Below are 18,115 nucleotides of genomic sequence, written 5' to 3'. Positions count from 1 at the left end.
ATGTTTGGGTTTGACATACCCTAGGCTGGCTCATGTATATGCAGACTCATTGTCCCACAAGAATGAATTGATAGAAACAGAATGGTCCCTTCATCCCTTAGTTTTCACTGAATATGTGTCCAATGGGATCAACCAATATAAGGATAACAATTCTAACAATATAGGTATAAGTATTAATGGAAATTATTGCACATATATCACATTATTTACTTAACAGATGTTAGTTGTGTACTTTTTTCTTGATCTTCTCATTTCAGACCAACACTAAGTAAAATTGCTTGTATCTTTAACTTTCAGATGGTTGCGAAAAATGAAGCAGATTTTAAGGAAGCATATTTCAAGATTAGAAAATCAGTTATGGAAAAAGATAAGGAGATGGTGATGGGGAACATTAACAGGTATGTCTTGGGAAAAGATAAGGAGATGGTAATGTGCAACCTGAAAAGGTAGGTCATGGAAAAAGATAAAGAAATGGTGATGGGCAACCTGAAAAGATAGGTCTTGGAAAAGATAAGGAAATGGTGATGGGCAACCTGAAAAGATAGGTCTTGGAAAAAGATAAGGAGATGGTGATGGGCAACCTTTAAACGTAGGTCATGGAAAAAGATAAGGAAATGGTGATGGGCAACGTTTAAAAGGTAGGTCATGGAAAAAGATAAGGAGATGGTGAGGGCAACCATTAAACCAGGGGTCTCAAACATGTGGGCCTGGGGGCTGCATGCGACCCACCAAGCCATATCCTGTGGCCCACAAACTGATTAGTGTCACAAGATGTCATGACAGATAACAAAGGTGGTGCAGCCCTGGGCCACAATAAATGCCCTCATGCAGCCCTCTGGGTGGTTTTAGTTTGAGACCCATGCCTTAAAGATAGGTCATGGAAAAAGTATTAATGGTAGAAGAGGCACTCAGGAAAGCCCCGGAAAGAACCACTGACCCACAAGAAGCTACTGGCAAGCTTTCTCACATACACACATTAGCCGAATCCTAGACTCGAACTCACGCAGAGGTGAGATGGCAGTGATCCGTAATGGAGAGCGCTTTAAACCACTCGTCCACTTGAGGCCCCCCTCCTTTAAAGGTAGGTTACAGAAAAAGATAAGGAGATGGTGATGAGCAACCTTTAAAGTTAAGTTATGGAAAAAGATAACAAAATGGTGATGGGCAACCTTTAAAGGTGGATCATGGAAGAAAGAAAAGGAAATGGTGATGGGCAACGTTTAAAAGGTAGGTCATGGAAAAAGATAAGGAGATGGTGATGGGCAACCTTAAATAGTAGGTCATGGAAAGAAATAAGGAGATGTGATGGGCAACCTTAAAAGGTAGGTCTTAAGTTGGCAAGTCCAACATCCAGATTGTTTACCAATATTCAAGGTTTGTGTGATCTGTATGTACTTAATAATCATATTCCCACCATGATCAGAGTATATTCTGTTGTGATGTTGTCTTTCCATCTGTCTGCTACCAGTTTATTTATGCACATTAACTTTTGGTGTCCAAGATATATAATCTCCAAGCCTTAGGGTTGTTTGCATTTGAGAGTGACCAAATGGTCTAAAGCACTTGCCTTTACTGATCATTCCATCTCACCTCAGTACACGTGTCTCAGGCTTGTCCAGAGTGGTTAAATGGAAAAGCTTGCTGGTCAGATTCCATGAGTTGGTGGTTCTTTCTTGGGTTTCCTGGGTTCTTCCTGCACCAGTTATACTGGCCACCATATACAGCCTATCTTGCACTGAAAAGTGGTGTTAAGCCCCCAAAACAACAACATTTGGGTGTTAAACCACCAAAACAATAACATTTTGGATTAAGCCCCAAAAACAACAACATTTGGGAGAATAAGGAAAGTTATCAATTTCAGACAGAAAATCTCAAAAGTTGAAGTCACCATGACTGAAATAATAAAAATGGTATCTACACACTAACTTAACTAATTCACCATCTACAGTTACCATCCTTTTTGGATTGCTTGCATTTGAGGTAAGAAAGAACCATGCTGATTTTGGGGGGAAAAGGTCAAGACTCAAGATCACTGTGACTGAAAGAAGAAAATTGGTTGCCACACCTTAATTCATTCTCCATCATCTATGGTTACCAATTTTCATGGATGACTTGCATTTGGGGTAAGGAAGAGGCCTGCTGATTCAGGAGTACAAAGGTCCAGGGTCAAGGTCACTGTGACTGAAAGAAGAAAAGTGGATTCTGTCCAATTACAGTAGTTCTACATCACATACCCGAACCAAACTTTGTGGATGGCTTGCACATGGGGTAAGGAAGAAGGCTATTAATTGTGGTCAAAATATCAAAAGCCAAGGTCACTGTGACTTAAAGAAGAAAAGTGGATTCTCTACAAAAATGTCAGTTTTCTGCCATATACATTGATTATTAATCAACAGGGTGACAATAATCATTTATGTCATTACATTGACACCAGAATGGGTTGCCTAGTAATCAACAGGGTGACATTAATCATTATGTTATGACAATGACACCAGAATGGGTTGCTTAGTAATCAACATGGTGACATTAATCATTATGTTATTACAATGACACCAGAATGGGTTGCTTAGTAATCAACATGGTGACATTAATCATGTTATTACAATGACACCAGAATGGGTTGCTTAGTAATCAACATGGTGACATTAATCATTATGTTATTACAGTGACACCAGAATGGGTTGTTTAGTAATCAAAAGAGTGACATTAATCATTGTTATTAGATTGACACTAGAATGACTTGTTTAGTATTCAAAAAGGTGACATTAATCATTATGTAATTACATTGACACCAGAATGGGTTGCCTAGTAATGAACAGAGTGACATTAATCATTGTTATTACATTGACACCAAAATGGGTTGCTTAGTGTTCAACAAGATTTTGTCTTATTCTACTGCAACTTTGACAGAATTATGGACCTTTGATGGGTTTTGTCTTATTCTACTCCATGTTTGACAGAATTATGAACCTTTGATGGGTTTTGTCATATCTTCTTCATTTTGGACAGAGTTATGGTCCTTGTTTATCTGCTTCACATCACGACAAGGGATTCTGTTCATGTTGATGAGACATTAAAGGAGATGAATTAGGAGTCATGTCCCCTGGATGTCCATCTTCTCCTGACATTTGGTTTCCCCATTCAAATTCCTTCATTCAAGGCATTACAGAGCAAACTATAGTGAGTGGGGCCCTTTGTGATGCACCCATTGCAAAAAGCTCTATTGTTATTGTTATTATTATTATTATTTTACAGGGTTCAGCTGCAGAATGGAAAAATCCATTGGCTTTGTGATGTACACAAAAGCTTGGCCAGCAGTAAAACAGAGGCTCTGTACAAGGATAAACTGACCATCAAAGAAGTAGACATCCCTATTCCCACAGATGGTCAGTACTTTTTTCTCAAAATCTTATAGCCAATTTGAAGGAAATGTATTTTATGATATAAAAAATTCAGTTCCAAAATTCAATTCTAAAATTATCTATTATGGGTTGGAAAATAAAATAGTTAACATTTCTACTTTAAAAAATTCATTAGTTTCCATTACATTTCATTTGTATTCACCCATCTTTTATCTACATGTATACTGATCAGACATGGGATACTGTACAAACCATATGTACAATGGCAAGACATGGGATATCATGCAATACATTTATACCGTGATCAGATGGGATACTGTACAAACCATGTGTACAGTGGTAAGACATGGGATATCATTCAATACATATATACAGTGATCAGATGGGATACTGTACAATACACATGTACAATGGCAAGACATGGGATATCATGCAATACATATATACAGTGATTAGATGGGATACTGTACAAAACATGTACGATGGCAAGACATGGGATTTCATTCAATACATATATACAGTGATCAGATGGGATACTGTACAATACACATGTACAATGGCAAGACATGGGATATCATGCAATACATATATACAGTGATCAGATGGGATACTGTACAAACCATGTGTACAATGGTAAGACATGGGATATCATGCAATACATATATACAGTGATCAGATGGGATACTGTACAATACACATGTACAATGGCAAGAAATGGGATATCATGCAATACATATATACAGTGATCAGATGGGATACTGTACAAACCATGTGTACAATGGCAAGACATGAGATATCATTCAATACATATATACAGTGATCAGATGGGATACTGTACAAACCATGTGTACAGTGGCAAGACATGGGATATCATGCAATACATATATACAGTGATCAGATGGGATACTGTACAGTACACATGTAGAATGGCAAGACATGGGATATCATGCAATACATATATACAGTGATCAGTTGGGATACTGTACAAACCATGTGTACAATGGCAAGACATGGAATATCATGCAATACATATATACAGTGATCAGATGGGATACTGTACAAAATGTGTACAATGGCAAGACATGGGATATCATTCAATACATATATACAGTGATAAGATGGGATACTTTACAAATCATGTGTACAATGGCAAGACATGGGATATCATGCAATACATATATACAGTGATCAGATGGGATACTGTACAATACATATGTACAATGGCAAGACATGGGATATCATGCCATGCATATAAACAGTGATCAGATGGGATATTGTACAAACCATGTGTACAATGGCAAGACATGGGATATCATGCAGTACATATATACCATGATCAGATGGGATACTGTACAGTACACATGTAGAATGGCAAGACATGGGATATCATGCAATACATATATACAGTGATCAGATGGGATACTGTACAAACCATGTGTGCAATGGCAAGACATGGAATATCATGCAATACATATATACACTGATCAGATGGGATACTGTACAATACACATGTACAATGGCAAGACATGGGATATCATGCAATACATATATACATTGATCAGGTGGGATACTGAACAATATACATGTACACTTATAAGATGTGAAATACTATAAAATTCACATGTATATTGATCATACATGGGATGAATCTCCCATTCATATACAAAATCTTAGAAAAAGTTGTTCTATCCCAACTTGTATCTCATCTGAATTCAGTCTTTCTAGCAATGTACTATCTGCACATCGCCCTTGCCACAGTACTGAAACTACTCTTCTAAAAGTAGTTAATGACATTCTCTCTGCTTTGGAACACCCTTCCACTTCCTCCACTTCCGTTCTGTCCTTTACTTGTCTCCCAGAGACTTGGGACCAACTGTACGAGGGTATTTCCCTTCTTTGTCTCCTACAGCTCCTCCAGTCCCTAAGAGCTTCCTGTCTGAAGCTCCTTTGTAATTCCCAGAATAACAATGTTTCCTGCCAATTTCGAATGACGTCGGAGTAGCTTATAACTTCCTTATGTAATTTCCGCAAGATGGTTTAGCGACTACTGACATTTAGTTTCAAGACACTAGATTTAAACAGTGAGTCCAATGGTGGCCATGCCTTGCTCAATTCCAAGTGGATGTCTATTCACCCATGGTCTACTTAATTAGCAGACATTGCCCCCTCGCTGGCAGTCTGTCAAGGGTGGATTTACTACCCCCACTTGATGTTCCTTTGATCCCAACACTGGCAATTCATGCCACTTACCTGTGAATCACACACAGCCAAATAAGGTGCCAGTAGCAAGTTCATATGGCCATGTTATATACAACTGGCTTCCCACCTGTCCTTTCTGTCCTTTTGATGTCAGCTTACACTATCGTAACATAAGCCAGCTGGCCAGCTGTGTACATATCGCTTTGACACTCATTGTTCGCAAGGCTGACACTCGCAACATTTAAGAAGCGAATTATTAGCCTCAGGGTCTAGCATATACATATTGCAATCTGGCTATTGTTCCTTACTTATAACGTGACAGAGAATATTGATAATAAACTTATTTGGACCAATTTTATTTATAAATTGGTTTGATAATGGTAAAAATTACAATAAATGAAAATGAAACCATCTCTTGTAACAGTATGTGTGTGTGTGTGTGATTTGGAATTTTAACGTAGCTTTAACAATTTTTCAGTCATATCGCTACAATGTCTGCAGTGTGACAGTTCATAGTGATGTCTTGCACTGGGGCATCATGCCGCAGACATGAAGCATGATGTCCCACCCAGTCACATTATACTGACACCAGGCTGACCCGTCCTAACACTAACCTCTTAATGCTGAGCGCCAAGTGAGGCAGCTGTTAGTATCATTTTTGTAAATCTTTTGTATGACTTGGCCGGGGATCGAACCTATGACCTCCCGCATCTGAGGCGGACGCTCTAACCACTAGGCCACCAGAGCGGTTGTAACAATATGTTTTAATTCTCTGATCATTTGCACTTTTAGAGACATAAGACATGAAGGATGCAAACAGCTCTAATGTTCCAAAGACAGTACATGTATGCAAACATTGAGGTTCTGTATATTCACAGTGCAAATTAATTATTGGAATGCAGACATAAAATTAATCTCATTTTTTTTCTTCTTAAGTGAATATTTTTATCATGATATGAACATGATTTTCCCCAATTTTTTATTTTAATTTTTTGCTTTTTTGGCAAAATCTGTTGCAATACACAATTTTTATGACAAGAGCTTGTCTGGGTGAAAGCTCATTAGGAACAATATGAGGGAGTATATCACTGTCATCTGTTATCCATACTTTTCTAAAATAACTAATGTTTCTAAAGTAATGAGAGAAAGTGAAAGAAGTGTATTTCTGAAAAGATGAAAGCAAGCGTTGAAGTGCATCAAAACTGAGGAGTCCATGATATATACACAAAAATATTATCTATATACAAGCATTATATATACATAAACATTATCAACATAAACAGGGGCCCCGAGTGGCCGAGTGGTCTAAAGCGTTCACCGTTCCGGATCACTGCCATCTCACCTCTGTCTGGGTTCGAGTCCAAGGCTCAGCTAGCGTGGGTACGTGGGAAAGCCTGCCAGTAGCTTCCCGTGGGTCGGTGGTTCTTCCCTGGGTTTCCCAGGGTTCTTCCTCCACCAGTTATACTGGCTGCCATGTATAGCCTATCTTGTGTTGAAAAATGGTGTTAAACCCTAGAACAAGAACAACAATCAACATAAACACAAACATTATCTATATACATATAAATAGTATCTATATATACTCAAATATTATTTATATGCAAACATGTACACATAAATATCTATATACACCAACATTATCCATATATGCATAAATATCTATATACACAGAACATTATATACACAAACATCTATGTACACATAAATATATATTTATACAAAACATTATATACACAAACATCTGTGTACACATATATTTACACAAAACATCTACATACACATAAATATCTATATACACAAAAATGTATGTACACATAAATATATATTTACACAAAACATTATCTATATTCACATAAATATCTATATACACAAAACATTATATACACAAACATCTATGTTCACCTATCTATATAAACAAAACATTATTTATATACACATAAATATCTATATACCAAAAAACATTTATATACACACAATATCTATATGCACAAAACATTATCTATATACACATAAATATCTATATACACAAAACATGATCTATTTACACATAAATATCTATATACACAAAACATTATTTATATACACATAAATATCGATATACACATTAAACATCAAATACACAAACATCTATATACACGTAAATATCTATATACACAAAACATTATTTATATACACATAAATATCTATGTACAAAAACATCTATATACACAAATATCTATATAAAAAACATCTATATACACATAAATGTCTATATACACAAAAATGTATATATAGAAACATCTATGCACACATAAATATCTATAAACAAAAAACATTATTTACACATACACATCTATATACACAAAACATTACATACACAAACATCTGTGTACACATAAATATCTATACACACAAAACATCTAAAACACAAATATCTATATACAGAAACATAAACACAAATATCTATATACAAAAAACATGATTTATATACACATAATATCTATACACAAAAAACATTATCAATATACATTATGTGTGTATGCACAAATATTATTTATGTGCACACAAACATTATACACACACAAATATTATCTATATACACATATTATTTGTGTAGACAAGATATTGCTGCATTATACTAATGTATAGTAGTCATTTTAGTTTAACTTTTATGAAACGTCACATCTACCATTCCATCCCCATGCCATATTGATTACCATCAGTGTAGAGTTTTCCACATTGACTCTTCCATCCCCATGCCATTTTGATGGCCATCAGACAATGTAGTTTTCCAGATCTACCATTCTATTCCCATGCCATATCAATTGCCATCAGTGTAGAATTTTCTATATCTACATTCCATTACCATGGTAATCAAAATTGTCAGCAGTGTAGAGTTTTCCATGTCTACCATTCCATCCTCATGCCATATTGATGGCCATCAGTGTAGAGTTTACCATATCCACCATTCAATTCCCTTGCCATATTGATGGCCATCAGTGTAGAGTTTTCCATATCCACCATTCAGTTCCCTTGCCATATTGATGGCCATCAGTGTAGAATTTTCCACATCCACCATTCCATTCTCATGCCATATTGATGGCCATCAGTGTAGAATTTTCCATATCCACCATTCCATCCTCATGCCATATTGATGGCCATCAGTGTAGAGTCTTCCATATCCACCATTCAATTCCCTTGCCATATTGATGGCCATCAGTGTAGAATTTTCCACATCCACCATTCCATTCTCATGCCATATTGATGACCATCAGTGTAGAATTTTCCATATCCACCATTCCATCCTCATGCCATATTGATGTCCATCAGTGTAGAATTTTCCACCTCAACCTATCCATCTTCATACCATATTGATGGCCATCAATGTAGTTATCCTTTTCTACCATTCCATCCCCATGCCATTTTGATGGCCATTAGTGTAGAGTTTTCCACATCCACCATTCCATCCCCATGCCATATTGATGGCCATCAGTGTAGAGTTTTCCACATCCACCATTCCATACCCATGCCATATTGATGGCCATCAGTGTAGAATTTTCCACATCCACCATTCCATGCCATATTGATGGCCATCAGTGTAGAGTTTTCCACATCCACCATTCCATACCCATGCCATATTGATGGCCATCAGTGTAGAATTTTCCACATCCACCATTCCATCTCCATGCCATATTGATGGCCATCAGTGTAGAGTTTTCCATATACACCATTCAATTCCCTTGCCATATTGATGGCCATCAGTGTAGAAATTCCCATATCCACCATTCCATACCCATGCCATATTGCTGGCCATTAGTGTAGTTTTCCATATCCACCATTCCATTCACATGCCATATTGATAGCCATCGGTGTAGAGTTTTCCACTTATACCATTCCATCCCCATGCCATTTTGATGGACGTCAGTGAGTTATCCATATTCACCATTCCATCCCCATGCCATATCGATGGCCATCAGTGTAGAGTTTTCCATATCCAGCATTCCATTTCCATGCCATTTTGATGGCCATCAGTGTAGAGTTTTCCATATCCACCATTCCATTTCCATGCTATATTGATGGCCATTAGTGTAGAATTTTCCATATCCACCATTCCATTTCCATGCTATATTGATGGCCATCAGTGTAATCTGGAAAATAGTTGTCTTGTCTTTTTCATTTGGCATCAGATTTATCTCTTGCTTTAACTTACACTCCAGAATCATCAGAAAAATCAAGTAACTTACTAGCTGGTACACATTCATACCCTGTGGAATCTGCAGTTTGTTTATATATTAAGAAAACATCAGCATTTCAACTCAGAAGAAGAAAAATGACTTGCAAAACAATAAAATTTTTAAAAACCTCTTCACCAGAGCTCACCATTTAGTGCCAGGAAAATATGAAAGTTATGATCTTGATGCTTGAATAGCACAGATTACAAAAAAATTGAATGACTTGAACTTACCACAGTATACAAAACTGTATTTTACATTCAGTCAACAGTTCATTGTTATATGGCATTTTCCAATACAGTTGGTATACAAAACTGTATTTTACATTCAGTCAACAGTTGATTGTTATATGGCATTTTCCACTACAGTTGCTCAGGCACCAGTCCAAAGCTCTCAACCCCAGGTAGAAGAGAAGGTAGAGACAGCAGACAAGCCTAACCCAGTCCCTTCCAGACATATCTTCAAACAGCGAGGCTCTAAAATACAGGACAGGCCTCGCCTACAAAGACAGTCCAGTCAGGCTTGCTCTGTCATGTAAACAGTGACTTTCCAGTCATCAGAGAAAGATTTGTATTTGTCATGTAAACAATGACTTGCCAAGTCATCAGAGAGATTTGTATGTGTCATGTAAACAGTGACTTGCCAGTCATCAGAGATTTGTATTTGTCATGTAAACAATGACTTGCCAAGTCATCAGAGAGAGATTTGTATTTGTCATGTAAACAGTGACTTGCCAGTCATTAGAGATTTGTATTTGTCATGTAAACAATGACTTGCCAAGTCATCAGAGAGAGATTTGTATTTGTCATGTAAACAGTGACTTGCCAGTCATCAGAGATTTGTATTTGTCATGTAAACAATGACTTGCCAGTCATCAAAGAGAGATTTGTATCTGTCATGTAAACAATAACTTTCCAGTCATAAGAGATTTGTATTTGTCATGTAAACAATGATTTGCCAGTCATCAAAGAGAGATTTGTATCTGTCATAAGCACTATGCTTTAAGTCTTAAAGTTTTTATGTCAGAGGCTAAAAATTCACTTCAAATTTTTTATTGAAAGTTATTTATGTTAAACATATTTTTCCTTTCTCCCCTGTAAAATGTTTTTTGTACAAATTTAAAAGTTGCTGCTCAGATGACTAAAACTTTAGTAAACGTCCTACTTGTACTTAAATTTCAGGCCAGATGTAAAATGATGGTGATCAGCTTTTAAAATTTGAGGTTGGATTGCTTAAATATTCCCACCCCCATGTCTGTTATGATTATCACCAACTATTACAGACCATACTCACACAGATGTAGAATGAAATTGTAAACATTGATAAGCAAATTCTTACAACCAACCAATATTGCATTTTTAAAAAAATAGAAAATCCCAAGGAGCAAGTGAGTGTGAGTGATTCTGAAATTTCTATGTAACGGGTTATTTCAACTGCTGCAGTTTTCTGTAAAATCCCAGTAAAATTAGAATATTTACTAAGATGTTTATAATTTACAGGTTGAGGGCTCATGTATAATAATAGGTTAGAATGCTTACTTGTTTATTTTTACAGAAATACCAGGTCAGACATGGAGATTGTAAAACTCCAAGTTTCAGACTGAGGTAGTTCCTGAGTCAGTCAAAAGTGTCATTACAAAAGTAAAGCCCTCTATGATTAGCTGTCCCAAAATCTCAAGCCCTTTTCTGATTGGCCAACACAAAATCTCAGGCTTGGATATTTTATGATTTTCAGGACCCAATTATAAAACTAAGTAAAAATAAGCAATACTAAAAAAGACTAATTATACTGTAGAGTAACTTATTTTTTTGTACCTCTAAATACAAATTTATTCAGATATAGAAATGTATTTGTATTTTTATTTACCACAGTCCAAGTTGAAAACACTGGAGATTTCTTCATTGCAAGTCATGAGATAGCTAAAATGATGTGGCATGCATTATCAGATCCGACGATAACAATACCATCTTTTGGCATAGTCATTTTATTACAGAATCTAAGTTTACTGGTTTGGCAGGATTATGAACCTTTAATGGGTTTTGTCATGTAAACACTATAAAATATGAGTTTATTTGTTTGGCAAATTCCATTTAGGAGTTTATATGATTGGCATAGTCATTTTACTCTAAAATCTGAGTTTATTTGATTGGCATAGTCATTTTACTCTAAAATCTGAGTTTATTTGATTGGCATAGTCATTTTACTCTAAAATCTGAGTTTATTTGATTGGCATAGTCATTTTACTATAAAATATGAGATTATTTGATTGGCATAGTCATTTTACTCTAAAATCTGAGTTTATTTGATTGGCATAGTCATTTTACTCTAAAATCTGAGTTTATTTGATTGGCATAGTCATTTTACTCTAAAATCTTAGTTTATTTGATTGGCATAGTCATTTTACTCTAAAATCTGAGTTTATTTGATTGGCATAGTCATTTTACTATAAAATATGAGATTATTTGATTGGCATAGTCATTTTACTCTAAAATCTGAGTTTATTTGATTGGCATAGTCATTTTACTATAAAATCTGAGTTTATTTGATTGGCATAGTCATTTTACTATAAAATATAAATTTATTTGTGAAATCTGTTTCTTTATTAATGACTATTTGCACAATTTGTCTCTATATTAATGATTTTGCTTGTCAAATAAAGCTCTTTATTAATGACTTTTTAAATTCTGTCTTTTTATTAATGACTTTATTTGTAAAATCAGTCTCTATTGATTACTTCATTTGTAAATTCTGTCTTTTTTAATGACTTTATTGTTTCTTTATTAACAACTTTTTGTGTGTAAAATTTGTTTCTTTATTAATTACTTTTTTTTTAAAAATTGTCTCTTTATTAATGTTAATTGTTATGGTCAGATTTCACTATAATATACATCATACCATTGTTGGCAGGTGAGACACACTGTGCTTTCCAAAATTTCTTATGTTCATATACAAGGGACATGACAGTTATGTTATTAAAAAAAACACTACTCCAAAAGAAAATAAGATTAATATCTTTTTGAAATTATTTTCTTATCATATTGTATAATCACTTATCACTTTTTTTCTTTCCACAATAAATACTTGCAGTGCAAATCAATGGTGTTAAACCACTCATCCACTAAATTACTGTAATTTTTGTCAAAACAGTCTTCATGTATGTGGAACTAGCCTGATTTCATTACTCAGGATATCAATTGGAAAAGGTCATGTTCATCAACTCAATGAATAATCTAGAATTATACTGAAAAATGGGATTAAATATTAATATTGTTATTGATAAACATTCCATGTATTGTGCAGAGGCGGTTGTAAAAATATGGAAGTATTTGCAAGGTGTGCTACCACCACCGAAATGGCAGAAATTAGATGATTAAAGAGTGCAGTTGGAAATAAGATCAAAAGAGGAGACTAAACAAGTGTCAGAAATGCTCAGAAAATAAGGGTGACCTAGGACAAACTGTGATATTTTGCACTTTCGACACTAAGTATTCAGAGAAATATGAAAGTGCATGTAGTACATCATTTGCAAGTCTTGTTGGTGAAATACAGTTGTTATTGTTTTTAGTTAATATTAATGAATAAAAGTGTTCAATTAAAATCTTTGCTGGTTTCTGCATGATTTTAGCAGGATTAGTGAAACTGAGGTAGGATCAGTAAAAATTTGGTAATTCTGTGCGTTAGTGAAAAAGAATCCTATTTCAAACCCTATACATAGGTAAATTTTAACAAACAGTAAAGTTGGTGTATATGTATATGTAGATTGTACATTTAGAAATTAGGTTATACATACTTTTTCCTTTAAAATTACTTTTGTTATGTTTGTAGAAGGTATTTTTGCACTGAGTAAAGTCATATTTAGTAGCAGACGATTTCACCTGATCTGGACATAAAAGCTGCTCTAGATTTTATGTAGTGTGTGTGTGTACACAAACACACACACACACACACATACACACACACACACACACACACACACAATATTGGATATTTCAGTTTATGACAATGTATATATTTCTGTCAAAAATATTTACACCCAGATTCCATTTTTTTAGATGGTGTAGTATATGCAAATAAATCATTGGTTATCCATGACTTTTTTAAAAACAAGCAAATTCATAATCATCATTTACCTCAATACATGGTAATACTCAATGTGTGACAAATATCTATCAGCCAAGTTTTACCATTGCTTGATGGAGATCACACATAAATTCACGAGATTGGATATTTAACTTATATTTCTGTGGAAATATTTATACTTGATTCCATTTTTTGATGGTGTAATATATGCAGTACATCAATGGTTATCCATGCCTTTTATTAAAACAAGCAAATTGTTGTTTTTTCGTTTGCTTGATGGAGTTGAATGTTTTTATAAGTGACATTACCTTATCTCTACACCGCAGACCAATGGCCTTTTGCACAAGTTTGTTATCACTACTCATCTGAAACTACTGGGCGGACTGCCACAAAACTTTAAAAACATATATCTTAAGATCTAGTTGGTCCTAGAAGAAAATGGTGCCTATCCCCATGGCAGCCAGTTTGAAATTGTTACTACCACAAACGGATGTTCATGACAACATGGGGTTTTCACAAAATGACTTCTTATGAAGTCTAATTGGTTGTAAAAAAACAAATTGTGCCAACAAGTTGATAACACCCTAGCATTCATTGTTAGGTAAAAAGTCTTGTTTTAGGTTTTTAATTGTGCTTGTAAGCATTATAACGCAAGGAAGTATGAATGGATTTTAATATTTGGGTTTTTTGCACCAATATGTTGATTAATCAAACATAACATGTGGTTGTATCTTAACATGGACTGATACAAGTTGATATTCTTTCAATGATATCAGGTTCAATGACAAATTGGGAAATGAAGTTATGCCTGTTACTAAATTGTTACGTTGGAGTTTCTCATTAATAGTGGAGATGGTCTAAAAACTCTACATTTGAAAAGAAAAAACATTTGTATCCTGGATTCCTAAAAATTATTTTCAGGCAGCAGAACATCAGTCTCTTCAAGGGACTCTTGTTTAAATCTTAATTTAGTATGATCATTGTTCCTATCTTAGTCAATTTTTAAAGGACTAAAATCAAATTAATTAGTCCCTTCTCTATATCCATTATTATGGTAAGTAAAAAAGTAGCAATAAAAGGTTGTAGTATTTTCAAAATCTGATTACCTGTCAACCCTGTGGGCCCTCTAATTATAAAAGTAGAATCCAAGTTTAACCATGTCCTTGGTTCAAGTTGCAGTAATTTAAAAATGATGCTGGTTAGAAAATAAGTTTTAGAGGATCATTGAAAAGCTAGATAACGAAATTCAGAGAACAGGAAAGCAGTTTTGATTTGTCATTTACATACAAGTATTGTAATAGTTTTTAGAACCGTGCAATACTTAAATTATTCACTGAGGAATTCTCTACTATCATGCATAAACTTTTGTGCAAAGGTCAAGAAAGTATAAAGACTGGTAATAATGATTTCAAAATGATATGTGATGTTAAATAAAGATTTAAAGATATGTAAACCATGCATTACCAGTTTGAAGTTGATCAGAGTTTGCTGTACCATGCAACTAATGGTACTTCTTCATTTCTAAAGATTGATGAATAATACGACTCACTTCATTAAGCCGGATCTTAAAATTGACGTTTCTTTAAAAATAAAAAATCCATGTTGAGAAATCACTGGTTCTTGGTCACGTCTTCATGTTGAAATTGCAGAAATTAATTTACGCAGCAAAAATGTCAACACAGCTATTTTAATTCCAGTGTTCAAAGTTTGCTTTAATCTTCATGTTTTTTTGTTGCTATGAGACCTTGATAATTTGTTTCAATAAATATCATGTTCTCGTCGATAACAGTTTAAAATGTTTCAACTCTAATATTAAAATTTTCATATGGCTTTATGCTGTTGCCATGGAAAACAAAGCATGTGTTTACAAATGGCAGATACACTTTTTATTCAAATTACCATGTTGATTGAACTGCATTGTAGTTGTAACCTGTATGTTAATGAAGATTTACTTTGTTTTTACTTTCCAATTTGATTTTCTCAGCCATCTAATTGATAGTTACAGATGCAAAAGTTTTATTTTGGTAGTGCTGGTATCTGTAATATGGTTTGTCATGAAGGGCATAGAAAAGCATCAATGTGTACTAAGCGACTTTGTGTTAAAATGTGCCATTACACAACAAGGGATTAAGACCACATCTGTGTTGTTCGTCACTTGTTATTGACATTTTCTCAAAGATTATGCTATATGTCTGATATATTTTACCACTGCACCTTGTATATTAGTTTTTATATTTCTTTTTGCAGTCAAATATATAGTTAATGGGGTAATTTGGGATTTACATATTATTTTTACTTTATTTACACTGATTTACTGTGATGTTTTTTTAATTTTACATATATACAGTAGAAGCCTGTGATTTTGTTAATTTTGCAGAACTTATTTGGGTATTTACTGTAAGTGGGAATTGAGATAAGTTTGTATTTCGTGACAATGTGTTGGCCCTGGTTAGTTTTGTCATTGTGACAGAGCTGCAATTTCCTTGATTGTACCATTTATTTAGAGTTACCTCCTCTATTTTTATCATTGCCAAACTAGCACGTGTAAATAAGAAGCACATCTCTGAAATAAATACATAGTCTTCACCTGTCTGAAACCCAAATAGTTGAGGACACAAGTCATGAGCAGTCACTATGTCACTGGGGATAGTTTCATATCTCCAGAAATTGTCTTTGTAAAGAGCAATACACAGTAAAGAATGTTTATAATGTTCCACTGGGGACAGGGATAATTGTAACTGTGAAATGCCATGTCCATTGTCATAATATATATTTTAAAGTGTTTGATGTCCATGTACATAATGATAATGTTGGACATACCTGTAATTAACAATTTATACTGTTATGATTAATCTCACAACAATTTATTTGCACTCGTGTGTAATGGTATTTAAAGTATCAAAATACAAATTGTTGTACAAATACATGAAAAAATGATAAACCAGCAAGTTTTACCATCCATTGAAAATGTCAACATACATGTACATGTATCTGCCAATGAATGATAAAAGTCAGTTTTGTGTGAAAATGTCAACATACATGTACATGTATCTGCCAATGAATGATAAGTCAGTTTTATGTGAAAATGTCAACATATATGGACATATATCTGCCAATGAATGATAAAAGTCAGTTTTATGTGAAAATGTCAACATACATGTACATGTATCTGCCAATGAATGATAAAAGTCAGTTTTATGTGAAAATGTCAACATACATGGACATGTATCTGCCAATGAATGATAAAAGTCAGTTTTATGTGAAAATGTCAACATACATGTACATGTATCTGCCAATGAATGATAAGTCAGTTTTATGTGAAAATGTCAACATACATGGACATGTATCTGCCAATGAATGTTAAAAGTCAGTTTTATGTGACAATGTCTTTAGTCAGCAACATAACAACTAGTAAATTAGTCCATCATTTATCTAGCTGGAAAGAAATTGTCAATAGTCATATATATTTTTTAATTAATCTGAGATTTCTTTTCTTCATAATTTTTTAGTGACATGCAAATGTTCATCAAGAATATCAGGTGTCACTTTAGCTGTTAAGCTGAATCAGTTATTCATCACACAGGTATAGAACAACAGCAAAGGAATATTATTCAATTATTTGGTCAAAAAGTACAAAACATCGCTTTTCATTCTTTAATGGCATCATATAGGGAACCTCTGATCCAAATTACTGATTATGAATGAGTTTGAGATAATCATGCCTTCATAATTTAAGTGACCATCATTTATGACCTGGATTTGGCACATGAGGTGATAAAATTGTTATAAGTGAGCAAATTTTGGCCTAATTGCCAAGTTAAAGCTTAAACAAAATCAGATCAGAAACACATATATTCAGTTCAACCAATCAAATGCAAGGTCGCCTTATTAACTCTACCTCATAATGTTAGTTCCACCAATCAAATACAAGATCACCTCATTAACTTTGTGCCTGATAGTGTCTGTTGCTGTTGCTATACACTTAGTGCAGAGTGCTATAAATAGAACATGTTACCTAAATGAATCCACCTGCCTGAAAAATTTAAACACTTTAGTAAATATCTGGTTCAACCTAAATTGTAACCTTAGTTTCCTTTTCATACATATTTGTTATCAACAGAGAGGTTTAAGAGCAAAATTTGTGCAATTATTTTTTCACTGAAGATTTTCTTTTTACTGTTACATGCTTTACAATCCCTTTCATGTCATTGAACTTGTGTGACCAACCAAAATTTATCTCAACCTGTAAATCTACTGGTCTGT

The 18,115-nt window shown here is 34.3% G+C and overlaps 1 protein-coding gene across 1 annotated transcript in view; it reads left to right on the top strand.

Moving 5' to 3' along the window:
• LOC149782268 (uncharacterized) overlaps positions 1-17,330 on the top strand; it is a 275,026-nt gene extending 257,696 nt beyond the window's left edge. Inside the window, exons 52-54 of the mRNA XM_089935109.1 lie at positions 298-398; positions 3,256-3,386; positions 10,141-17,330. Coding sequence (XP_089791235.1) covers positions 298-398; positions 3,256-3,386; positions 10,141-10,310 — 402 coding nt within the window. The 3' untranslated portion in view covers positions 10,311-17,330. The remainder of the gene's footprint in view (positions 1-297; positions 399-3,255; positions 3,387-10,140) is intronic.
• Positions 17,331-18,115: the final 785 nt, after the last annotated feature.

The sequence above is a fragment of the Sinohyriopsis cumingii genome, chromosome 15 (assembly GCF_028554795.1).
Source record: "Sinohyriopsis cumingii isolate HCF-2022 chromosome 15, ASM2855479v2, whole genome shotgun sequence".
Classification (NCBI taxonomy): Eukaryota; Metazoa; Mollusca; class Bivalvia; order Unionida; family Unionidae; genus Sinohyriopsis; species Sinohyriopsis cumingii.
This window is presented reverse-complemented; position numbering and strand designations above follow the sequence as displayed.